This window comes from Phoenix dactylifera, chromosome 8 (genome assembly GCF_009389715.1).
Source record: "Phoenix dactylifera cultivar Barhee BC4 chromosome 8, palm_55x_up_171113_PBpolish2nd_filt_p, whole genome shotgun sequence".
NCBI classification, from domain to species: domain Eukaryota; kingdom Viridiplantae; phylum Streptophyta; class Magnoliopsida; order Arecales; family Arecaceae; genus Phoenix; species Phoenix dactylifera.
In genome coordinates, this window is record NC_052399.1 from 18,694,379 (window position 1) to 18,721,211 (window position 26,833).

The 26,833-nt window shown below is 38.9% G+C and overlaps 2 protein-coding genes and 1 long non-coding RNA gene across 15 annotated transcripts in view; 1 reads left to right on the forward strand and 2 right to left on the reverse strand.

Moving 5' to 3' along the window:
* Positions 1-3,820, forward strand: part of LOC103702961 (cyclic nucleotide-gated ion channel 1-like) — a 28,122-nt gene extending 24,302 nt beyond the window's left edge. For both annotated transcript variants that reach the window (XM_008785620.3, XM_026802949.2), the window contains one exon: positions 2,927-3,820. In XM_008785620.3, the coding sequence (XP_008783842.2) occupies positions 2,927-3,625 (699 nt within the window). In that variant the 3' untranslated portion in view covers positions 3,626-3,820. The remainder of the gene's footprint in view (positions 1-2,926) is intronic.
* Positions 3,821-4,945: 1,125 nt separating this feature from the next.
* LOC103702962 lies at positions 4,946-16,992 on the reverse strand. Of its 9 annotated transcripts, none has more exons than XR_005512949.1 (7): positions 10,417-10,622; positions 7,274-7,395; positions 6,940-7,156; positions 6,656-6,848; positions 5,470-5,756; positions 5,301-5,393; positions 4,946-5,231 (listed from the first exon to the last, which is right to left on the reverse strand). It is a non-coding gene; the product is annotated as an uncharacterized LOC103702962 (long non-coding RNA). The 9 variants fall into 9 exon arrangements; XR_005512947.1 differs by having other exon boundaries at positions 4,948-5,231; positions 5,301-5,353; positions 10,417-10,612; XR_005512942.1 differs by having other exon boundaries at positions 5,301-5,756; positions 10,417-10,626.
* A 446-nt stretch (positions 16,993-17,438) lies between these two features.
* Positions 17,439-22,284, reverse strand: LOC103702963 (plastidial pyruvate kinase 4, chloroplastic-like). Of its 4 annotated transcripts, none has more exons than XM_039129146.1 (4): positions 21,768-22,284; positions 19,982-20,482; positions 18,227-19,873; positions 17,439-17,864 (listed from the first exon to the last, which is right to left on the reverse strand). In XM_039129146.1, exons 2-4 carry the CDS (start codon positions 20,410-20,412, stop codon positions 17,732-17,734), a joined length of 2,211 nt encoding a protein of 736 aa, XP_038985074.1. In that variant the 5' UTR covers positions 20,413-20,482; positions 21,768-22,284; the 3' UTR covers positions 17,439-17,731. The 4 variants fall into 4 exon arrangements, with proteins under 4 accessions (XP_038985074.1, XP_038985075.1, XP_038985076.1 ...); XM_039129147.1 differs by having other exon boundaries at positions 19,982-20,961; XM_039129148.1 differs by having other exon boundaries at positions 17,451-17,536; positions 17,728-17,864; positions 19,982-22,284.
* Positions 22,285-26,833: the final 4,549 nt, after the last annotated feature.

Genomic DNA, 26,833 nt, shown 5'->3' on the forward strand with positions numbered 1-26,833 from the left:
CAATCAATGATATTACTAAGTGGATAAATCAAGTCAACACGATGCTAATGCGGTTATTTTTCTTAAAAGTTTAAAAGAGTGCTATGTAAAATTTAATAGGGTTACAAATGGAATCGAATATTAGGATATGGTTCGGATAGTTGTCTATCCATATCCATATCTTTTTTTTTTTGACGGATATGGATATGGATATGGATATTAGTCGGATGCTCAATTTTTTATCCATATCCGGATAATTTTAGATACGAAAACAGATCCAGATAGATATTATCCAATCCACTTTCACTCCTACTTGGTCCACTAACGCAGGAGTATCAAAATTTTGAAAGATAATCATACTCTTTTGTTTTAACAATGCTGGTGTCAGTTCCAAGCATGTATGTAAAAGGTGGAGAGTTGACGTTGGACTTATACCAAAATGTATAATATGCTAAAATATGCAATGAATCCTAATTTGATATTTGTTATGGTTAGTTTGTGTGAAAGTTACTTCATTTCTTTTAGAATGAAAAACCATATCAAACCTAAGTCTTGATCTAACAGCTGGCAACATCGTGCATGTAGTGAAAACATAAAGCTAACAAGAGAAGTATAAATTTTAATTTGCTAGTCAAACTGCCTAATTTGAATGGATTTATTGTTTGCAGATCTGCAAATCTAAAAAGGTGAAAGAACTACGGTAGGGTTTCAAGTTTGATTAGTTACAGAAAATAAGTATAATATTGAAACCAAAGAGGGCAAGGGTTACTTTCAGGATTTATGCATTATGTCATTATGATGAAAATTAAGGCCTCTTATATTACTAGAGCGATCATGTGATTTCTTGATCTGTCTTGCATATCTTTGAAAAGAAAGAAGAAGACGGTGAAGGAGAAAGAAGAACAAGGAGAAATGATGGGAGGCATGGTTGTTGTTGTCAACCAAAGAAAGGGGAAAAAGGGAAGAATTACGAGGTATAAAGGAGAAAGAAGAGAAAATGCATTGTCCATTAGAAGGAAGCAGGTCATAGAGAATGAGAAAAGGAAATAAGGCATTGGTGGCTGCAACTAAATAAGGAAAGAAAAAATACACGGAAAAATAAATGACCGGAAGAGGGGAGAGAGAGAGAGAGAGATGGGTTGTGAAAGTGATGTTTCCAGGGAGAGGCCTCAACAACAAAGAAGAGGAAAGGGTGGGAGAGGAGTGGGGAGAGGGATAGAGAACTTTTATAGGATTACCTAAAGAAAATCCCTTTCATTTTCTCATTCATTAGAAAATCTTAAAATCAACACATATACAGATCACACCACTAATATACGATTTGCATTGCAAGTTTTGTGCTAATCATATAACTTCCAATAAGTGAATGTTTTTAGGAGGTGTTGTTACTTGTTAGCATGTTTTGTTGGACCGTGCCGAATCGACTGGTTCAGGGCGTACCAAACCGGATCGATCGGTTACAGGCATGGTTTTGTACATCAGTTCGAAATGGAGGGAGGGGGAGAAGGAGAGAGAGGAAAAGAGAGAGGGAGGGACAAAGAGGGAGAGGAAGGGAGGGAGAGAGGGCTCGGAAGCCTCCCCTATTTTTTTTCAAAATAGGGAACCCCTATTTCGAAACAGGGGATCCTATTTATTTTTTGCCAATTTTGAACTGAAGTCAGCAATTTTGAACGTTCACGACATGGTATGGATACGTACCATAACATGCCGGTTGCTGACCGATATTGGTCTCGGTACCAGTTCGGTGAACCTTGGTTGTCAATGATCTCCACCATCATGGAATACTCAGATCTTGTGGCCTATACAATATCCGTCATGAAAAAAGCAAAATTGCAAAAAAAATGCAATTAGACATCTCCATTGTTCATCAATTTTGCTAGGAAGGAGGGCGAACTCCATAGAGTGGATTCTTGGTGATGCTTTAGGAGAAGCATGCAGGGAAAGCTAAGGAACGATGTTATCAGTTAATAGCGAAGCTGAAAAACAAACCAAGCCTGTTGCAACTTCTCACAGTCCTATTTTTTTTCCTTGATGTCCTTTATTTACCTGCTAGATTTGCTAAGATATGGCTGAATTTATCTATCTTCTGCAAGAGGATGATCAGTAATATGCATCCAATAGTATGCACAACTCTATTAAAATCAGAAAGGATTGATAGACTCATTATTTGCCGATGCTGGCTGACCACTGACCAGAGGATTCTTTTGCAAAATTGGGTCAGCAATAATCTACAATTAGTGTTGAAAACTTGAAATAGTAATAAAATTCACATCTAGATGTTGTCATTTGATGGACAGACAATACTGACCCTGAAAGTTTTAGGAGTTCCAATTTGCACCCCGGAAAGTTTCTTTGTAACTGCTAGCAGATGTGATGATTTGTGTTTGTATTATTTGAGCATAGGGACAAGAAGCTCTGCTCTCTGAAACCCAACTTATCAAGGAAAAACAGCCTTGGCGGTTGGATACTTGAATGTAGACCATCTGTCAAATTAATCAAACAATCTGCATTTTAGTTCTCAGGTAATTATATCATCATTATTAACATCCTTCTAAACTATTATGTTTGGATAACTTAAAGCCTTTTATGGAACCGTAAAAGAAACGCCCAAACCAAGTTTCAACAAAAGGAAAAAACAAAAGCCCTTTGTGTGCATCCACATGCCCACCGAATAGCAATAATTGCAGACGACTCCTCTAGGCAATCCTACAATATACTGCCTCCATGGTGTAAAATTTATCAACTGTTAAAGTTGCCTTATTTATAACGTACCTCCAGCCCACAGATTGATTTCCATGAAGGCCAGGTAATATTCAGCATTCTTCAAAGGGGGATTCCAACTATAGTACATTTCTCTTTAAATCCAGTCAAATCTTGATAATTTTAGAAGCATGCCATGTATGTAAAAAGTGGTGAGGTTTTCATGCATATTTCCTCTTCCTGTTAGGTTCCAATGTTTGAAAAGATGGATGATCAACTCATGGATGCCATGTGTGACCGTTTGAAACCAGTTTTATACACAGAAGGCAGCTGCATTGTTCGTGAAGGGGACCCGGTGAATGAGATGCTATTTATCATGCGAGGAAAGCTAGAGAGTATGACCACAAATGGTGGAAGAACTGGTTTCTTTAATTTAGATGTTCTGAAGGCTGGGGACTTCTGTGGAGAAGAGCTTCTCACGTGGGCGCTGGACCCTCACTCAGCCTCTAGCCTCCCCAGCTCAACAAGGACAGTAAAGGCGTTGTCCGAGGTTGAAGCTTTTGCTCTAATGGCTGAAGATTTGAAGTTAGTTGCTTCACAATTCCGGAGGCTCCACAGCAAGCAGCTCCAGCATACATTCAGGTTGTATTCGCATCAGTGGAGGACATGGGCTGCTTGTTTCATACAAGCAGCATGGCGCAGGTACTCAAGAAAGAAACTTGAGGATGCTCTACATGAAGAGGAGGAAAGGTTGCAGGCCACAATGGCAAGCGGTGGCGCCGGTTCACCAAGCCTTGGTGCCACATTATATGCCTCAAGATTCGCCGTGAATGTCATGCGGACTTTGCGGCGAAATGGAACGCGCAAGGCCCGCTTGCAGGAGAGACTTCCCGTGATGTTACTGCAGAAGCCAGCAGAACCCAATTTTTCTGCTGAAAAGCATTAGTGCATAGTTTTAGCCATGATACCGCATTTTCACTATAAGAATGTATTATCTTGAAGTTATCGATCCTATCCAAGTGCTTGATTGTATGGTGCAGTAGTGTGAATGGATATGACAAGTTGTATATAACAGGTTGAAACTTAGCTTTGCGCTTGCAGCATTAAATTTTCAATCTGAGAACCCAAGACAGTTATTTAACCTGCATTGTCGTCTTGTCATATGTTTATGGTGGTCTAAGGCTGTTGGTGCACAAATTGTGCGCCAAAAACCCCATGACAAGGAGATAGTGGTCAATGTTATTTGTAAATTATTAAGAAATTGGATAAGAGTTTCATTGATAGGTTTTAAGTCTGCTTCGATTCAATATTCAATTCCTTGCGTTTGGTATTTACAGTCCAGATCAGGCATCATTTGAATTTCATTGTTTGGTAAGGCCATCATGATTACAGCCAATCTTTTGATTGTGACCAGTCAGCTTAACGAGGGAGCTCGGTAGCTGGTGCACGTCCGTGCTAATCATCAGGCCGCCTGTTCTTACACGGCACTTGTATGTATCACAGTTCTTTCCACTTACTCTGCATCTAAAGAATCGTAGTATTTCCTTCACCGTGTAGCAAAGTTTAATCTGATTCATGTTACCAAGAAGTTGGATTTGATAATTGCCTGATCGGACGGGATAGCAGTGTCGTTCGGAAATTTATGATGCAATGTGTATTATTACCACCATCCCGCGATCCCAGGATCTGCAACCTACTCTCTTCTTAGCTCTCTTCGAGGCCGTGGTGATGGGAACCGTGTGATAGGGAAGCAGGGTAAAATACTGGGAAAGCAATGGTGGAGGAGAGCTACTCTGAGAATTTTTCATGTTCAAGATAGAATCTCTATTCCCGAAAATAATTGGAATACAAGCATGCAAGCTTCCTGCTTCCTCCACTACCTTCTAAGCTCTGCCGAGTTTCTCTCTCCACTTCGATTCCTTCAATACCACGACTTATATTTTCTCTACATGTATGGAACATCAAACAATGCGTCAATGCCTCTTGGAGCTGACGGAAGCTGATGATGGTGTCCACCCCTTGGCTGCCTCGAGACTAAATTTCATTTTTCTTGACAACGAGACAGTTAATTTAAGCTGCAACAGCTTGTCCCGGTCTGGAATCTGGATTTTCTAACACCACCAACATGTCCATCAAAAGCAGATAACATACATCTAATCCACGTCAGTTTCATGAACAAGTCGAAAAATTTGTGATGCATCGAGTGGTTCATGAACAATCTGATCATTCAGGAAGACTCCGGGAAAATCATTTGGCAAACAGAAGAAGAAAAGAAAAGAATTTTGAAATTGAACTCGATTGTTGGTAAACTCAGGCTACTGAAGAAACTGATTATTCCAGTTCCCACGGGCTGAGGCACCAGTATCCATGAAATTAAATACAAACTGGAAGCTCGTATAAGCTTTTCCTAGGATCATTTTGACATTCACTTCTTTCTTTAAATTGTTTATTAAGGCTAGGTAAGGAAAGGATTCCAACCTCATACTCAAAAGGAGTATTTATGGCGATTATCTCAACAAAAAACGTCAATCCACCACATACATGAGTGTTACCTACAATCACCAATTCACAATCATTAGCTCAGATTTTATCTATCATCACAACAGTTCGGTCACACTCACCAAGCAGAGTCTGGTTTTTGCCGTAATTTGGTAACCTCTCGACTCTGTCACAGCTACAAAACCATCCGACATGAAATGATTATATACATAACCCTGTAACAATTCTATGATTTATATATACAACAATCAAATCACATTGATTTACATAATGAAGCATAGAACACCATACCTAGATGCAAGCCCGACAGACAGTTCTGCACAGAACCTGAAAACTAGTGCATAAGTATAAAATAGCTACCGCCATCATAGACGCATTTGATAGAACCAAGGAGATTCAGATTGCAAGGGATCTGGTGTAGAAGGGCAATGGCAAAGTGACTGATTTAGCAGCTTGATGGGGAAAGTGGTTTCAGTAAGGTCTTCACATTCTTTGCAGTACAGTTGCACAAAATAGAGTTCAAAGTTGCAACGGCCTCTACGATATGATTCCCCTTGTTAAGCATCATGCAACTAGCCCTGCATAATCAGTAGGATCTATCAAAGATCACCGGGATGATAGGGGGCTTCAAATTAATCAAACCTGACCACCACTTGATAAGCATAACAATAATTCTAACATGTGTGCTACTTATGAACTATGATTGCAGATGGTCATCTAGCTATATATGTGTATCACAAACAAGAGAGATGGGTCCAGGGTGTCAGGGCACATGTTCATGCAACACATTTTAAAATCCAAACAATACAGCATGCCGACTAGATTGCCTGTTTTCTCTTGATGCATTAGTAGGAAATTTTTTATGCATAGACATTTAGATGTCACACACCATGCTTGTGATGTATTTTCAATTGAAATGTCCATCATTGACTGTTGATAGGAAATCCTATTAACAGGATTCTACCTCAACTAGAAATGCACAAACACAGGCAGAGGGGAAAGCAGTGTATGTTGTGCTACAATCCTGTCAAGAAGACCTAAACATAAATTTATCAACTGAAAACACATGACAAGCCATTTCATGATGTTAAAATACATGTAGTCAACGTAAGGAGAGAATCCAGAACATTGTACCATATCGCATAAAAATTGGCATATTGGTAGGGACCTCCAAATATTTGATTTTCAGTTTTCTGGCTTAATTTGTAGATCAAAATCAACAATGTTGATTATCAATTTAGATTACTTATCATGATTTTCAAGATGATATGCTTTGGGCTCAAATCCTTCTAGGAGGACTCTCCGCCCCTAACACCACCTCTTCACACACAGATATTACTGATAGTTTTAATAAGGCTAGCTAGTGAAATGAAGAACTCATGATTTCTGACAAATTGGAAGGCAGATAACCTTAGATGAATTTTGCCTCTTAAAAAATAGTCCAATGAAAAAATGAAAGATCAGCTCTCAATTGTACCTCAGGCCACTGGCTACATCTGTGATCTCCGCTCTAGTAGGAACACCAGATTTTGTAAGCGATTCTATAACCTGGGTTGCTCAAATAACAGGCACATGTGCAGCACTGCAGATGGACAAGATCTGTTCCTGAATACTGGCCATCTGATGCCATCCACACTCCACTGCAAGATCTCCTCTAGCAATCATAACACCTAAAGATGTAAACCCAATTGCATGAGGGGGGAAAGAAGACAAACAGCTCAGAAGGGTTGGGGACACATGACAAGAGGAATAACACTATACCTGCAGCATGTTTTAAGACAAAATTTCCATTGCTCTGATGCCAATACATGCAAATGCACAACCCTTAATTTGTGAAGGTAAACCTGATGGTCAAACAGATACTGTGAAAGCTCTTGTCTAGGAAAGGACAGACAGTTTGAGCCCTCTTCTACATGAGAACTTGATTCAGTTGATCCTAAAGATGAATTGTCAGACCTAAGATTGCTTCCTGATTTGTCTGTAAAAGCATCGAGCGTATGTTCGTAAGTTTTCCTGCTGTTGCTTTCAGAATCATCATCTCCTGATAGCTTGGCAAAAAATTTAAGATACTGTCTTGATGTTCGTTTGATATCACCTGGAGTCGGATATGGTATTTTCCAGAAACTGCATTGCTTAAAGGAACTCTACATGTTGATGGAGAAAATTGTCCATTTGGTTTAGAAGATGCCAGCTCTGCAAGATGAACTTACATATTGCCTGAAACAATGAAATTAAAAAAAAAAAAAACATTACAGATATCATGCACGTTAGCCATCAATCTCAATGTCAAATTCAGAAAATAGATATTTTCTTTCGAGATGCCTCTGGGACCGGATTTGATTCAGGAGTCCTCAATTTAGAAAAGAGAGGGCTAATCCAACCTGACACGGGCTTGGGGCGATCAATCAATGAATCGGTTCAATACTATTGGAAAAATTTATTTAATGTCTAACGCTCTCTCCCAAAGTCAATTTAATTCCACGAGTAGAAAGGAAAACTTTGAAGCTGGGGTTGCCGTTTTCTCAAAAAAGTGATCAGGGCTCAAAGGCGTCAAGGAGAGGCTCAGTTTCAAGGGATGGCTTGCTGAGACATTCAGGAAAAGGTCCCATGGGCAAGACAAAATGCGGGTCAAGATAGGCTAAAGACCACAAAATGGAATCAAAAGACAGGCTCTTGAATTTTTGGTCTTTCCAAAGGTAAAAAGGGGTTGGGGTATATAAGCTGGGAAAGAAAGTGGACCAGAAAGATAGAGATTCAGTCCTGGTAGTCGGAAAGAAGCCTTGCGCAATAGGGGTTAAACAGACTTAAGTACATTCCGCTAGTTAAGTACAGGCCAGCTTCCTTTTAGGGCTCGTTTGGTTCGCGGGAAAAGAAGGGGGGAAAGTGTAGTCAACGGGAAAGTAATGAGATGCCTCTTATTTGGTTGGAGTTTTCAAAGGAGAGAGATGGAAAAATTGTATTCCCATGGGAATATGATTCCCACATTTCATGGAAAAGTCTTTCCCATGAGAAACATGGAAAAGTTACTTTCCCATGAGGCGGGAATCATTCCATTTTTATTTTTTCCCAAAAAAGCCCTTCAGCATTAAAGAAGCATTAAAGAGGCATTAAAGACCTAATTTTTATTAAGGGCATAACAGAAATTATACATAACTTTCCCAGGAAAGTGGATGGCCAACCAAACATAAACACTCTGGAAATTTGTCACTTTCCCATGGTCAACCAAACATGCCAAAAGTACTTTCCTAGGCATTCTCTTCCTAGGAATTTGTTTTCCAGGAATCATATTCCTAGGAGGGAAAATGCTTCCCGCGAACCAAACGAGCCCTTAAGTGAAAGTGCAGGGTAAAGTCAAGACTAGACTAATATAGTGATGAAAGCAGGCTTTGATGTCAGAAAGGAAAAATGAATCCGGCAAGTCCGTTAAGGGCAACCACTAAATCTTGAGTTCTTTTATAGAAAATAGTAGCTCATATTGACATTAACAACCCAAGTAAAGAACTGCAGCTTACCCATAGATGTAATTCTGCATGGATTCTCAACAAACAAGTCAATGAAATTGACATAAAATGTTCCACTGGATGTAAATAACAAGAATTCCTTTGGCACAAAGTGACTCTAAAGCTTAGTGAAATTTTCACTTCTTTTAATTTGTAGGTTTTAACCATACCCGACAACATTCCCAGAAATCTCTTCTTAGTACATTTAGCCCTACCAATCCTTCTTTCCAGGGTTTGTGCTCATATGCAAGTATGCTAGATGGTAGAGCCATAATCTCTTGCATCATGAAGCTGCATAATCATGCATAATGAGTTGTTTAGCCTCAATATACTTGTGATTTTCACAGAACATGTCATGCCAAGCAAGTGGTTGGAGTTTAATCAAAGTCTGTACAACTGATGATTTTAAGCCTCGGATCAGGTTAATTCTTGGTCATCAATATCGTGGATGTCTGAAAAACAGGAAGAATAAAGATTTTTTGCTCATGCTGATTTTGTTTTAGGTCATAGAATCGCCAATAACTTATGGCATGGACAATTTGTTTTTCTTGTCATACTGATTGCAAACTGATTCGATGTAGTCTAGGTCTGCGTTTGGCACCACTACCACTTTGCTTTTTTAAAAAAATTATAAACAAGAATTCTATTTCCATTTTTTAAAGATTTCTGACAACCAAAACATGTTTGGTAGTCACTTTTTTTTCAACAGAACTAACAACTTACAACATCAATGTACAATTTCCTCAACAAGAGGTGTGTATTCTTTTTGAAATGCTAAAAGAGGCAGAACATCTTCCAAAAGCATGTTGGAGATAGAGTTCAGCTGGAACTGATCCAGATGTTAAGTCATGTAACTGTTCTGTTTTCTCTCCATTCATGGTGGATCCTTTCCACTCTTGTTCCCCAGTTCACATCAAATGAAATGAGAAGATTAAAAAAAAAATCATTTGGATTTATAAAAGATGAACGGAAATTTCAGATTATGGAGGAATCCATGCTTTGAACATGAAAACCCCATAGAGAAGAGAGGTGGATCCATGCTACAAGGGTTCCACCTCCATCCCCTCCTCATCCCACCCCAATCCCTCTCACCCTCTGTATCACCTCGCCTCCTCCCTTGCTCACCCCCCTCCTCCCCTAATGGAAGTCCACCATTCCCCCCTCTTTCATACAATTAAAACCAAACGATAAAAGTACCAAAAAATTGAAGCGCCCGTCCCAATCCCTCAGCTCAAAAATGCCATCTCCAGGTACCCCACAAACCGTCGCTTCTTTTTTTTTCCCCATCAATCTCCCAAGAAACCCTAGAGAGTTCACTTGCATAAACAAATGAAAACCCTCAAAAATTTCTAAAAAAATTTCCATCAAATTCAGATTAGGGAGGAATTCTGTGAGACCCTAGAACTGGACCCGGTCCACTTGACCAGCCTAGCTCCAAGTTTTTCTAGGATTTCTACCTCCTCTTGTGAGGCCATCCGAGAAGAGCCGCCAGACCCCTCCTCCTGGTTTGGGTTCTCTTCCTTGAGTTGCCGGCCAAGAGAGAGGAAGAGAGAGCCATTAAAAAGGCGGGTCTCCATCGGCACGAGTTTCTCCTCCGTTTGCCGCCGGAGAGAAAGAGTGCCGCCGGATCTTCATCGGGGCTGAGGTAAGGGTTCCTAACCTTCACCTCTTTGTTATACCATTTGATAAAAAAAAAAGAGAAAGAAAGAAAGAAGAAGAGAGGAAAGAGGGGACTTACCCGTGTGCGGCCGCGAGCGTCGCTGATGCTGCTGGTCCCCGCCGCGGGCTCTTCCTCTCTTAAGCTCTCTCTCCTCCATGGGAAGAAGAGAGGGTCGGTCGCCGCCCTCCCAAGCCCTCTCTTCTCCACGGGACGGAGAGAGGGCTGGCCACCGCGAGCCGCGGGCACAGCCGGCCGGCCGCCGGCCTCAAGCCACCCCCCCTCCCGAGCCTCTACATGGGGTCGCGCCTCCCCCTCCATGGTCACGGGAGAAGAGGGAAGGGGAGAAGAAGAAAAAAAATAGAGAGGAGAGGAAGCTTCTGGAGAAGAAGAGAAGAAAAGAAAAGAAAAAGAAAAAAATAATAATAATAAAATAAAGGGAGGAGGGTGGTTTACGAGTATGAACCCGAACCCGGGGTGCTAGACACTTCTGCAAGGTCGGCCCTAGGAGAATATTAAAATTTAAGTTTTATATATATTGTAATAAATTTTTAAAAAAAATATGATTTTTGGATATTAGGTTCTGCAAGAAATTTGTGAGATTAATTGGATTTGTTGTGGATCGCGTTCGAAGTAAGTAATGAACTACCTTTTCTAGACTCTTCATTTATATAATATTATTTTTGCATCGAATAAATTGTTAATGAATTTATATGTGAATTATGAATTTTACGAGATGGTAATTTGAATGAAAAATAGATATGTGAATTGGAATAATATTTTTCGAACTATTGTTATATTTACTGTTCTTACATCGTAAATGCATATTTAGATCGGATTATGATATATCTGTTGCGTTACAAAAAGAATTTTGATATGCATCAAATTTGGAACTCTCAGCTTGACTATGTTCTGGACCTTGCCAATTGGAGGTTATGCATTGGCAATTCAGGCCCCACCACAGGATATAAGTGTGGTATTTTGGCCCCCTCCGTAGGGTATAAGTGCGATATTCAGGCCCACTCCGCAGGGTATAAGTGCGGTTCTATTTCTAACCTAGCCACAGGGTATAAGTGTGGTCGTAGTTAAAGGATGTTGAGTTGAATATGATTTGTTTCGAATCGGATTTATGATTATGTATATGGATATTTGAAAGATATGGATTTCAATGGATTTGTGTTTGAAAAGAAATTGATTATGTCATTATGCTGATTCGTCGTAATTTGTATTTATATTTTATGTTATTATATGAATTGTCTAGTTAAGTTATTTATTACTTACTGGATTGTTTAGCTCATTATACAATTTTTGTTGTTTTACAGATTTCGAGCACTAATCTATCGTGGTTTTACAAAATGGGAGAGCGACTAGAAGAATTGAGGCACAAGTTATCTTAAATTAAGATTTATTTAAATTGATGTTTTATCTTAGACTATTGCTAGACTTGTGAGACATTGTAAGTTGTGTTAGTTAAAGAAATAAAATTTGCATAATATTAGTTAAAATATTTTCGCTGCTTGATTTGATATTGTGATGAGATGCCTTGCATGCTCGTGGGGAGAGTTTTCTACGGATATCCGGCGGTTGCCGCGGACCCCCGGCTCGCGATCTCGGGTCGGAGGCGTGACAAATTCAGTGTCAGAAATAACTGGATTTATAAAGAGAAGAAAGGAAGGGGATCAATTTAGAAAATCAATAGAGGCACGAACTAGAGGAAGAGGCACTTAAGGATGTGCTCCGCCTGGGTGAAGCCGACGACCATTGTGCGGGGGCGGTTGGAGAAGGCACAAACCGGGCAGAGGCGGAGCGCGAGAGGGAGTGCACGGCGTGGGCGATGGAGACCTCGGTGGAGGTGTTGGTGAGGCGGTGTCATTGAGGACAAGGAGGGCAGGTGGAACACGAGAAATTAGGAGGTCAGGAAATGTGGATGCGCGGGGTGACAAAGAGAGGTGCTGGAGGAGTAGAGGGTGGTACGATGGAGGGACAGGAGGTCGCTAGGGACATCGGAAGGAGTTGGGAAGGAAGCCGAAGGGGAGTCAGGAGGAGTTGGGATGCATGAGTCCTTTTTTTTCTTTTTTTTTTGGCTAAGGCGGGTGGATCATACCTGACGAGTACAGATGCACCCAATAAAATCAAAAAATAAAATACCTCAGAGTGTCAGGGACAACTCTCCATTTCCAACCCATAAGGTACTACCGGAGTGACTGGCTACATAAGTAGCCACCCAGTCCGCAGCCCTATTAGCTTCACAGAAAATATGTTTGGCCTACAAGGCCCCTCCATCCCTCACCATTGCCCAGATATTTTGAAGCAAGGGGTGGACGCAACCATTACCCCTAGGGCCCCCCGGATCCAATTGATGACCGTGGCCGAGTCTCCCTCCAGGACAATGGAACTGGCCCGTAAAACACATTAGGCGTGACGAAGGTCCGCCCACGCGGCCTTCAGCTCCACACCCGAAACCGATATGCATGAGTCCTTTGCCCACCTAAAACAGTCATTAAAAAAGAAGAAGAAAGAAATAATTTTTCACTTTTACTTCTTTCATAAATAATAAAAATTATTTAAAAAAAATAGAAACAGGCAAACAAACAACTTTTTATATTGGATTCTATATCTCTACCTTTTTTATCAAAAAAAAAAAAAGAAGAAAAAAATGATATCAAACAGGCCCTAAGATTTTCATGACATTATTCTACATATATAAAAACAAGTCTAGAAACCTTATAAACTTCATAATGGCTATAGCTGTCTGCCATAAGCTTACTATTGTTTTTTAATAAAAGCAAAAGCAAAATAGGATCCAATTCTAACAGTTGCTAGCAGCTATTTTGACAATGTGAGACAGTGACATAATGCCATTTGGCAATGAATTATAATAAATATAAATTATTTAACATGACGTAATCATATATATTGAAAAGTCCAAGTGAAAAGTCCTTTATTGGTTGTTCTGGATACTATTTACCATTACAGCAGTCACTGCCTATAATTGAGCTAATATTGGCTCATCCAGGTAACCCCAATTAATGTTTCCACAAACAATTTATGGTCTGTACTCATAAAATTTCTGAACATACAATATCGAAATCTGATTTTCCTTTGTTTGAGCCTTAGCAATGACAGAATAAAATAATCAGAAAGTCTGCCTTCTCTTCCTCTTATGAGCATGTTGATTTGCACCAATTGTAACATTAGTGTTTCCTTAAAAACAGATTTCCACAAATTTTATTTATCTCCACTGGAGACTTCCCATTACATGACATGAAGCAAAACCCTTAAATACCCCAGAATCCTAGGTTAGAAACATTAATCTCAGGGCACATCATTTTCAAAATAGAGATGCCTTAAGTTTCTTAAACCAAGAGACCTGATTCTAGTCAAAGTTCCTACTTAGAAATTTTGTAAAAGAGGGGAGGGGCAGGGTGGAAGTGTAAATAAAACTACCTAAAATGTCATTTTTGTTTAACTCAACTTCTGATCAAAATAGTCCTGCCTTATTTTTTTTTTCCGATATCAAACATTATAAAAAACCTCTAACTGCAATGAAGCAGCTAAAATATTAACAATATATCATATATCAAATGCTGATTTCATAAACTACATAATTTTCTGCATTTTTTCTATAGTTTCCTTGTATTTTTGAATTTATACATGGAAACATGAAGAAAAAAGAGAGAAAGGGGGGGGGGGGGGGGGGGGGGGGGTCATTGGACAACCATAGTCTATGCAAGAAATATCCACAAAAAGTGTTTCATATCTCAAAGTATCAAAGTTTAAACCGAAAAGGTCACAGATTAGAAAAAGGATATGAGCAAAAGGATCTTGGAATAAGTTTTGTAGCTTCAATATCCCAGTTTCTGTTAGATACATTTTTAAGATACTGGAATATAAATGTCAAGAAGATTGAGATAGTAAGCCAACATAGTGCACCCTCTCCCTTAACTAACTACACAAAGAATATGATAACTGCTGATATTTGAAGTATGTGCTACATAGTGCAACAAAGATCAATGAAGTGAAAACCCATCCTTCAAACAGTAAGATACAATCTAAAAAGGCATTCAACATAGACCAAAGGTGAAGATCTATAAATATTTGGTCAATGTAGAACAAACATCTTAAGTATAGCAACTCTTGCTGCAAACATGACATATTTAGGAGAAATATTACATGATTTGGAAGGGATCCATGACAGACAACTGATTGGACTGAAACTGCAGGTAGCTGCATCTAAAGGCTTCCTTTGTGTATCATGTCAGAGAACCAGAAAAGATCAACAATGGAAGTGAAACAACAGAAACAAGAATTATATATAAAAAAAAAAAAAGTAAATGATGTGTACAGAGATCCAATTATACTAGAAGCCAGCACATTTAAGAAAGAAAAGATTCCTAATCAAACACTCAATTCCATATAAGGTTCACATGACACCAGAAATAGGATTTTATATTTAATAAAGTAAAAGGTATAATGCTGATGACAAACTTGTGCAGTTCAAATGTACACAGTTAATGCTGTCTACTTGTGTTAACTATAATAATCTGCAAATAGATTGCAATACATAAACATTAAGCAAGTAAAGAAGCTTCACATTTGAATTTCATGATATAATCAGGAAACATCACATGCAATCCAGTTCATACCGCATGTTGAGTCATCAGGATATCAAATAAAAAGGCACTGGTGCTATCTACATATTTATCTATAGAAAAGTAGACGCATAATGCATGCATGCTTTTGTATGCATTTCTTATAGAGAGAGGGAAACAAGATTAATGATATGAGAAAATAGATGGATGAAAGCTTTAAGCATTCATGGATTTATTATTTTAATGGTTGCATGTACTCTAGACCATGGCATCGGCGGATTTTACAACTTGAGACTGCATCATACATGAGGGGTTAGATGTTGGTGCCTTCCATGCAAAAGTTTCAAGCACTTAGAGACAAGAGACAATTGCAGCTGTACAAGATTTTTATTCTATCAACTTTTTGAATTTTTTCTTAGAGGTGCAACTTAAGAAAGGCCTTCAAGATTTACAACTGGTCTATGAGTTCTCAAATTACGTAAGCAATTAATTCGCCATAAAATGTTTCTATATCAAAAATAGAATTTTATTGAAACTATAGTCTCCTTGAGCAATAACAAAATGTCTCAGGTTGTTTATAGGTCTGATAGAGGAAGTTCAAGTGATTCAAGTATTGATATCAAAGCACATACAAAGTTCTTCGCAAGTTGAAATTTCATCATGTGGTGAATGATGACCTTCACTTTGGAAATCATGAATACCTCAGTACCTTGGAACTGTAGAACATTTGGATAAGTAATTAAAAGGTTTGAAGCACTAAAATTTTGTGAGTTTTTACCAGTCAGAGGCATGATACATGCTATATAAGTCGCATGTTAAGATCAACTCTCACTTCTAGTTATCTTCAGATATCTAATTATTAAAAGAAGATCCAATATGAAGTCATCCGTACAATCATAATTAAGGGTACAAGCTCTCAAATATAATTGCTGGGTGTTCAATTGTTTAGCAGTGCAGCTGCAATTTTGAATCTAGGGTTATGTCTGCTACTTTATTCTGCACACTTCTCTTGAAGGCCCAAAAAAACAATGGAAATCCTATGATTGCAAAGAAGTCTCAACTGATTAAAAGGTAACGACACTTATTTACTGTTTCGATGCCCTTTCATCAAGCGTACTCACGCTTTTCCTCACAAGAACGCATTAAAAGTAGACCTAATAAACCTTAATACAACTTCGTCCAAAATATCCTTTTCAATGTATGCTCCTAACAAATCTTGACATCTTTTGCTAAAAAGAAAAAAGAAAATCTTTGACCCCCCAATCGTGAGAAACCCCGGTGGCTCTCACGCTCAGAAATTCTACACAGAGAAATGAACCAAGGTTTTCTTCTACTCTAGCCAAAATCGTGACAGACAAAAACCTACAGTAGCACTCGGAAACTTGATCACATCAAAAAGACCGAAGGGCAAAAAGATTCAGAAAGAACAGCTCACTCATCTCCTTCGTCGGATTTTATAAAAGATTTCGAAACCCTAACAATTCTAAGAATCGGATCGGAGGAGAGCAATTACCGGCGATGGCAAGAAGGAGAATCTCCATGGCGCTTCTAGGAGCCACAAGAATCCTGGATGTCTGACACGGCGAGAGATTCTTGGTTGCCACGTCGCAAGACGTCATTGTCGAAGGACCAGCTTTCTAATGACCGCTCTTGGACTGGACCACGCGCGACAGATCCATCCTAGGTTTTCTTCTAGTCTAGGCTAAATCGTGATAGGTAAAAACCTACAGTAGCACTCAGAAGTTTAATCACATCAAGAAGACCGGAAGGGCAAAAAGATTCAGAAAGAACAGATCACTCATCCCCTTCTTCGGATTTTACAAAAGATTTCGAAACCCTAATAATTCTAAGAATCAGATCGTCGGAGAGCAATTACCGGTGATGCCAAGAGGGAGAATCTCCATGGCGCTAATGGGAACCACAAGAATCTTGGATGTCAGACACGGCGAGCGATTCATCTTGGTTGCCACGTCGCTGGGCGTCATTGCCGAAGGACCGGCTATCTAATGACCGCTCTTGGACTGGACCACGCGCGACGGATACATCCGGTCAGCGGCGGACAGCTTATACACCGTCGTCCGAGGGAATTATGTGGTTGTTTGGTCACTGGCGTCTAGCTACGGCTTCCCGTGGATCGGAGTTTGGCTCCTAATAGCTTCTTCCGTTGAACTTACATGATAGTCTCGATTGTTTAGGCCACGTATATAGAATAAAACATTCTTTTGAATTCACATAAAAATTATGATAAGAAGTAAACCATGGTAATATAGTGTTTTTTTTTTTTGTGCCAGCTCATCAAACGGAACAAGTTTTTGGTAGTTTTTAATCGGGATTGAATCCCACCTCCACCGGGATTTGAAAGATTCGGGATGGTTTGAGGAAGGTAACCCCATTATGACACCCATTGCCTACAGATTCTTCTATTTAAACGAAAAGGAAAAACCAGCCATATTCTGAACTGAGGCATCCACCACAACATCAACTGCATAAAATATCACAGAAATAGCAATATACAGGCAAAAGTTTGGCTCAATATTTCATTTATAGTGTTGTCCTAGCTTTTAATTTGTCACCTCTTTGCCCAAATTATTCCATCCTTGAGTTGGTATCTGTAAAGTTGTATCAAAATGTTCCGAGTTACTTTGATATCTCTGAACAACAGCTAATAGTCATGAGGATAACCCAAACAAGCTGAAAAAGAAAAAAGTAGTGGCAGTAGGCATCATCCCAGAAACCATTACAATCCATTACAAATTACATGCAAATTTTACTATACAATGACAAGTATCATGTTACTGACTCGATCAGTTAGAAGGAAGGAGTGGGTTCAGTAGCATCTTCTTGTTCTTCCTCGTGGAATGTTTGCTCATGAGAGAATCCAATGCCACAACAGCTTGTACAATATGTTCCCCTTTGTTCAACATAACACAGTTTGCCCTGCACATGAAATATGCATCCTCCTGGATTAAATGGCCGCATGTATAGACTGCTAATACAAAGCTGATGCCAAATAAAGTTTATACCTAGATATTCACCATAGATCGGGGTAGAGTCAACTCTACTTATCTCTACTTTTTAAACTAAAGCACTGGTCAGGTTGTAATATTTTGTTCCTCCTTTTGAGGCTTGGCCTTCCCCACCCAAGCCAGAAAAAAAAAAAACACATAAAAAATAGAGAAAGAACAAGAGAAAGAAAGAAGCAGTGTTGATTATCCAATCCTATTAAACTCTGTGTCAAAGCATGAACTTGAAAAAAAAAATCAAATATGGAAGAAAAGCAGTTCACATTCTGTATTTACCTTGATCCACTGGCCGCATCTGTGATCTCAGCTCTAGTAGGAAGGCCAAATTTGACAAGTGATTCAAGAACCTGAGTTGCCCAAATCACTGGGATATGAGCAGCACTGCAAACGGACATTATCTCTTGCTGAATATCGGCCATCTGATCCCATCCACACTCCACCATCAGATCTCCTCTGGCAATCATAACACCCAGAGGATTTGAAAATTGCATCGCTTGAAATAGTAACTGAGGCAATTTCTCCAAAGCATCACTGGTTTCTATTTTGAGCACAACCCCCAGTTTCTGAAGCTTTCTTTTCTCTAGTTCATGTTGAACAGTCACTATATCATCGACATCCCGAAGGAATGAAATACCAACCATGTCAGCATGAGCAGCCACAAAGTCAAGATCCACAAGGTCTTTTGAAGTTAGGCCCTTGAGCTGCATCTCACTCCTGGGTATGTTGATGGATTTCCTAGAGCCAAGTCTGGAACCTTCTGGACTGGCATGAGTGACCAAGACAATAATCTCATCGATATTTTTTTTCTGAACTTTGCCCCATATTTTCCCATCATCAAATGCAACTGGCTCACCAGGTTTGACAGAGTCAAAAAGGTGGTCGGATGAACATGTTATTCTTGCTGATCCAAATGGTGTGCCACCCGGTTTATCCATAGAGAAGCTTGAATTTCTAGAAATTGTTAGCAAATCTCCTACCTTGAGCATAATAAATTCCTCGATGGATGGCAACTTTACTACTTGCCCAACTGAAAGCTTCCTATCCTTCTTGACAAAGAGTTTAGTACCTAATCCAATATAAGCAGTCCTTGAGCACTCCACCATATAACCAGAACCAGCAACAACAGGATACTTCTTAAGAAGCTTAAAAGACCTCTTTCTTCCTCTAACATCAACAAAGCTTAGAACGTCACCAACCTTGAGATTATTAAAAAACTCTTGGTCTATGCAAACAATTGCATCCTGTGATAAGTGAGAAGGAGGACTACTTCCAGCAGAACATAACCAGATATGAGCTGGGAAAATCATGTCACTATTTGCATCCTTCTGTGGGGTTATTCTCATTGCAATTGCATCCTTCACTACATAGCCAGTCCTGAGCTTTGGTCCAGCTAAATCCATGAGAATGCGGCATGGTTTTTCTAATATCTGCGAGCTGTGCTTTGCCATCCTTACTATCTCACTCCAAACAGTTGGGTCATCATGTGCACAGTTAATTCGTATTATGTTGGCACCTGCTTTAAGAATATCCATTAAAAGTGTTTCATTGGATATAACTTCTCTTCCAACGGTAACCATAATATGGGCATGCTTCCCGTCATCAGATGGGCCAAACAGTCTTGATGCATGAGAAGAGGCTATTTTGCTCATGGTATTTATGGTGTACTCTCTCTGGTTTTCAATCTGCTCAGCAGCAACATAATCAACCCTATCCATGTTCCCTGTGTTACCTCTTATACTGTACTTTATAGGTACCAGGTCTTCCAACAGCTGAATGACTGAATTGATGCTTGCAAGAATGTGAGAATTCATAGATTCCAAATTTAGCAGACCTATGGAAGAAAGGCTTTCTTCAACTTGTTGGACATCAAGGCACTGTAATGCCAAATAATGGGTCAAGTTTTTTGCGCTCGCCAAGTAGGTTCTGGAATGTTATGTCCATTCGTTAACTAAAATCACAATTTGTAATAAAAAAATAATAAATTGAACAAGTTTAAGAAGTTAAATATATGGAGACAAATTAAAATTATACCCGTGGCATAACTTCAGTTGAGAGGCATTCCAGTGTTCAGACGCTAATAAATGCAGATGCACAGCCTTTAACTTTTCAGTAAGAATAGCTAGATGATTTGCTGGAAATTCAGGACCTTGCTCGTGAGATGAAAGATCCTCTTCTGATTTACATCTGGAGCCACCTGATCTAACAAATGGACTCTCGGGGAGAAAGTTGCTTAAATATTTTTGAGTAACTCCGTTGACTGTATCATCATAAGTACAGATTTTCCACCTAATGCTTGCAGGTTCATATGCATCATGTAATTTGGCAAAAGATACAGAGAATTTTGCTAAACTTTCTCCTTTTGATTTTGAAGGAAAGTGTAGCAGTTGATCTGCTAATCTAGCATTGTTCAAATAAAACCCAGATTTTGATGAGAACTGCCCATTTAGTTTCAAAGGCATCATACCTCAGTGGCTAAATTTTGAACTTCAAGGAATATGATGCAACGTAAATTGGATGAGTTTTCAATCTCACCTACAAAAGCCAATAGTATATGAAGAACTGTAGCTTATCTTAGAGATGCAAAATTGCGAGGAATATGACTATTTCTACTTATAAACAAAAAAGTTGCCAAGGAAACCAAGACCCAGATCTAGTTTTTTTAAAAGCTTCACATTTACATCAATAAACTAGAGAATCAAAGTAGAGTTTCACTATTAACAAAGAACACAACCAACAGTACATTAAGCTTTTCACATCATAGTAGAACCCAAGTCGATAAAAGTAAAGCCTAAAGGAAAACTTTCAGGTAATACGGTTGATAATCCTCTCCATAGCAGATAGGGTCCATGCTGATCTGAATGAAAATTTCAGCCGTGCAATCAAAAGCCACGTTCTGGCATCATCTTATAGCAATAGCAGAACAATGACATGCTAAATGCTACTTTCAGAAATGTTCCATTTTTGGGCAAAGCACAAGATTCGCATATGGGTTGATCCCAAGGATGATAACGCTGGAATCGAAATTGGAAAAATGTTAATCAAGGTCCTTTTTGATGTAAAAAATGAGTTGAACCCATAATCTATTTCATGCATCGAGGTCCTTCTTTAAGGATGAACTAAGAACCCTAAATTAATGAAAGTTCCTTAACAGTGCAATATTTAGATCTTAAAAGCTGGAATCTTTTCCCTATGATAAAACTAGCTAATAAGCATGGGAAATATAAATGTACAAACCTTAGAATAAAAGTAGCATTTTTCTTACAATAATAAATATGCAATAAAAGGATGGTCCAATGCACAAAGCTCCCGCTGCTACAGGATTTAGGAAGGGTCAGATATACACAGCCTTACGTTCATGTGCTATTTCCATGTTTCGAACTCATGACACCTAGGTCAACCTCATCGTTGCAGCAAAGTCCGCCTTCAAGAACAAATGTGTAATACTTAATCTAAATTTCATCAGGCCTCCCGAATTAATGTCTCCAAAGCCACAAGGATGGTTATAAGACCTTTCTTCGAAATGGCTCTCAGGCCCTTAAGGCCCCTAAATTTCGGTTCTAATTGTAAAGATACTAGCTAGATTTCAGCATTAAAAAGACTCCTTCATTTATAAAAAATGACTCCTTTTATAGTCTTGACTTCGAACTGTCACTAATTCAAACAATGCAAAAGGAATCCTTCTTATATAAAAGTTATTAGCAAAGCAGAAGCCAGTCGAAATTATAGTGATATAGCACATAGTTACACATATTTGCAGCAAGAAATTAAGCACATTAACAGACTTCATATATTCAGTAAGATCGAGAAGAATTCGAACCTCTGCAGAGGATGAAACAATGCCCCCTCCTGTGGCACCGACGCAGCAGGGATTCTTCAATCCGCAGATATAACGCCATCAAGGAAGGGATGATGAGATCAACCCTAAAGGCCAACGTTGTTCCCCCAAAAATCGAAAAGAACGTGACGGTCCAACAAAGGAGGACATCCTTTGGCCCGTTCTCATGTACTTGTCCTTCTGGTCTCAAGATTTCCGGAAGCCTCCCTTCCTCTTTCCTTCGCACCATCACTCTTTTTCCTTTGTCTAATTTGACTAATAAATCACAAGCATACTGCTGAACCTGCTTCCGAGAAAGAATCATTCGTCTCTGTCTCCCAATCCCCCCTTCGTCTCCTCGCGTCCGCCGAGTCCCCGTCGATCTATGGAGCTTTCTCCTTAATTCAAGAACACTGGGACATCCGGACGCTCGTTCGCATAATGGTTTCGGGTCGAGCTCAACGCGGGCCGCCATCAGTGCCCTAGAAAGCAAACGAAAGGGATCGAAGTCCACCAACGACAATCTGAACCGACGGTCCAGTAGCCCATGAACTGGCCCGGCCTATTAAATCCCGCCACCCTTTCTTTTTCACGAGCAAGGATGGGTTATCTCTAGTTTAAATTATCGCATGGGAGACATTTTCCAAGTTTTGGATCTACAAGTTATATGAGTCTACTCAATATCTGGAATTCTATTTTTGTTTCTTTTCTTTCCTCGTTGCATTCTAAGTTTTTAACAAACCATACTAAACACAAACTTTGTTTTTGGTAAAATGGATGCATTAAATTAGACTAAATATAAGTAGACACATTCGTGTGAGTTGAAAAATAAAATATTTAAAAACTGAACAAAAAAATCAGCAGGAGAAATCATTCTGTATGGTTCGTTACACAAGATGCCATCTAGTCACTAGCATTATTGGTCTCTCTGTAGAAATGCTAGATGTCAATAGAGAATAACAAGCGCATCATTCTCCAACAATCCTCATATTACTAGACACGGACCTTTAAAATCATGTTTTATGATTTCTTGAAGCCCTGGTTGGGAAGCATAGGCTAATCTAGCAATCACAAAATTTTCTTCAATATGAATATGGAAATTTTTTGATGCACTAATGCTGTGGGTAAAAATGATACAAGATCATCAAGATTTTTTTGGTTTCTCTTGCTTCATTATGGATCCTAAAGATTTCTAAAAAATCATGTTTCTATGGGGAAGAAGGAAAAGGCTTATTTAAATAATATTATCATATGAATGCCAAAAATAGTTCTATATGTAGGATGCCAATATTAACTTTTGTTTTTTTAGTTGCTAGACATGAAAGGCTAGGAGGTCTTTCTAATTAAAATTTAGAAAACTAACTAAAATTTATTGGGCTATAATATTGGAGTTCTCTCAACTCAAAATGAGTGCCATATATTGCAGGCGACATCATGATGATGATGCTACATGGAATGTATGAATCTCCTTTTATTGAAATAGGAGGTTTAAGGCCACCCAATGAGTGTTATTAAAAGTAAAGATGTAATATGGAGGCTTAGGTTGGCTTATGTATTTTTTGTTTCGCTAAACGGATTATTCATACAGTTCTAGTACAAATACATTCAAAAAAATCAAAAAAACAGCAAATTATGGAGCGCTCTAAGCAACTCCCTCTCTCCAACTCAGAATTTTTCTGAAGTGATCGGCTACATACGAGACCACCCAATCCGCAGCTCAATTAGTTTTTCTATAAACATGCTTGTTCTAGAACGCCACACCACCACTAATCATGATCCGGATATTTCGAAGCAAGAAGTGGCACCCATCCACGACGTCGGTGCCTCTTGAATATAGCCAAGCTGAAGCCTATGTGCCTATTCAGATCGATAACTGGGCGTTATCATTGCACAAAATAAATAAAAAATACCAAGTCGTGAGAAGAGCTTGAGCGAGTCGAAGTCTCCCTGAAGACTCAAGAAGCCTCTAGCTTGCTTAGAGTCCCCGGAACGCTGAGATGTTAGGCTACATCTCTCCTCGCCAAAACCCTCTCTGCTTCCATGAGATCCAAACTGCTAGATTATTTCCGGCTATGTTGAGCCCAGACCCAATATCCTAAATAATGAAAACAAAAAAAAGTTGGTGTTTTGAGAGAGAACAAGACGTACAGCTTCTGGGAGATTTCTATTTGTCTTGACTTGAGGTGCTGAAAAATGTGCTTTTGGCTTTTGATATTTGCTGCAAAAAATACAGAGAATTCCTGAAAAAGACTTGCTTATAAACAGCACCGCTTCCCGTTTATCTAAGACTGTACCAGTGTGTACAAGAAATCCTAAAACAACACAAATCGCATATTAGACTAATTATGATTAGTGGAGTGGCCCAATCTTTGGCTGCATCACCGTGTGTGCATTATGATCTGTCTCGAGTTGAATTGGGTGCAATCTAGGTCTATAGTTTTGTGAGCTCGATACCTCATCCCATACCAACGTTCTTTAGTTACATGACTCATGGTATTTTTTAAAAAAAGGGGCAAGAAGAAAATGTATGAAGTATAATATTATTGCAGGCTTACCATGTTGCTGAACTAGACTAGTTTAGATGGCGCAAGTGCAAACCATGGATTGTCACCTTCAGCTCGCATGTGAAGCATCCGGTCCGGTCTATCGTGGGCCCGGCCGAACCGACACACCCAGTTAGCGTCTTCGACATCAAGGGGATGTGGGGCCACCAAACCACCACCAACCCATGTGAGGCTTAGACCAATGGCCTGATGACTCGAGGGAGTCAAGGAAGCATCGAGTAGCCGGCGATGTGTGAGTTCGTGTGGGACGACGAGCCCCGTGAAGACACCCCACATGACGACAGTCCCCATGAAATCGTCCAGATCCTCGAGGACTGGTCTCTCTCGCGACGGACTGTGAGGAAAGGGTATGGTCAATAAAAAAATAAAAAATATATTTTATATTTAATTAAAGTTTAAGAAAACGAAAAAATAAATTTTTCATAGAAACCAGATTTTCAGATTTTATTAGAAAAAATGGTCAATTTTGCGCTGAATGAAAATTGCAATAATTATTTTTTCAAAAATTTACTTAAGTTTTTAGATAAAATGAGGTAAGGCGTTTTCTGATAAGTAGATGAGACAATACCTCCCATCACCCAATCATGCAAAGGCTTAAGCAAAATAAGTAGGGGTGGTAAAGATCCGCATCCTGCCCCTGCAGTATCCGTTGGAGCTTGACTAGCTGTCTTTCTCGGGCTTACGGGTCATTCAAGCCAACTTACTGCATTCTGAAATTATTGTTGATTTGATTGTACATAAAATTTACGATTAGGAATCTATGTTTATTTACTCTATGCCAATTTGTGCCCCAAATGTAGGTACCTGCTTAGGTGCTGAACCGAATGATCAAAATTACGATAAATAAAAAATAAGAAAAAAAGTTTTAGATTTTTATTCCAACATGCAGGTTCGAGTTCTGCTCGTAACTTCTGTATATCAATCCATACATTTTTTTTTTTTTATATGAGCTCAGCAAGCTCTTGAATTAAAGCGAATCTAGTTCTCAGATGACCTAAGATACGAGTAGAGGCTGTAAATGTTATTTCCTCCTAGTTAAATCAATACATCAAAATAATCAAAAAAAGTTCTTTAAAACTATATTATTATGCACCACATTTTTATTCTACCAATTGAACACAATCAAGTTTAACATATATTTTACATATTTTTTTTAAAAAAATAATATGATCAAGCAAATATAAGTTATTCTAAAATATGTTTTTTTATTATCAATTAAATATATAAAAATTATTTTTTAAATATTATATATAAAATATTTTAGTGACAAAAAAAAATTGTGGTCAACTAAACGAGTCGGCAGGTTCGCACATGCCACATGATTTATGCTGTCTCGTGTGTCATGTCTGCCCATGTGCTTTCGAATTGTGCCCTATCATTCTCTTTTTTTTTCTCCACCTTCGTGACGCATCCTCCAAATCCCATTTCGATCGTCTGTCAATTGTTTTATACTGGAATGGTGCAGACCATGTCAAGTAGGGTTTTGTACAATTTTATGACTCGTCCGGCAGGGGTAATATATGCTGAAGTGCCATGCAAAGGTTTTAAAGCTGCACTCTGCCATCTGGGGGTTTCCATTTGTTACATCTAACATTCAGTAGATGTTTTGATTGAAAATACACTAAGACCAGAGTTGTTGAATTATCAGCTCTCCTATGTGACGTGGTCAAGCTAGATTCGTCGGCTGGTCACTGCTATCAAACAGAGCGGTCAACCGAGGTGTCGGCCAACTTGAGCATCCAACCACGGCATTTAGGTACCTCCAATTTAAAGTACATTTAAGATGGTTAAGACTAATTAAAATGATGATAATAGTTCTATGTTTTTATGAAGCATGCGATAGAACAGTTATAGTTCGCCTCACATGTTAAGCAGTTATCGCATAATCAGAAGGTTACCATTTGGCTCATGAAGCATATCCTATGCAGTTAACTCCCGCCATGTGCTTAATGTGCGAACAATTATGGCTTGCCGAGCAATTTAGATGCACATCCACCTTTTCAGATCCAGGAGATCTCTAGATACGCTAAGGACGTTTATGTTTACGCAATGTTACTCTTTGTTTATTCAACTCATAACTTTTTCAAATCTTTATTGTTCTCCAAAAGCTTGCCTTGACCTAGGCATTGGATCAAATCTGAGAGCCTTTGGTATTCACTTTTTTGTTTGCAGGTCAACTTTTCAACTCCGAATATGGCAGTTCATCCGACCAGACACTATCCAAGCCAACTCATCCAATTCTCTCAAACTAGATTTTGGTGGCAACATTACGTAATATCTTTTTTCGAGCATTATAGTGGTTAGTTATAACTACTCAGTTGAATTCAAGATCGTTTCCATTGAGAGTTCAGTACCAACTAGTTGAACTAGCAATTGACAAATAATTTTTTTCAAAAAAAAATCTTTTGATACATGATGAACAACTTGATCCCATGAAGACACCATGTTTGCAATTTAATTATTTTTTTTTACATTGTTATCATCATAAAAAAGAATGATAGTACA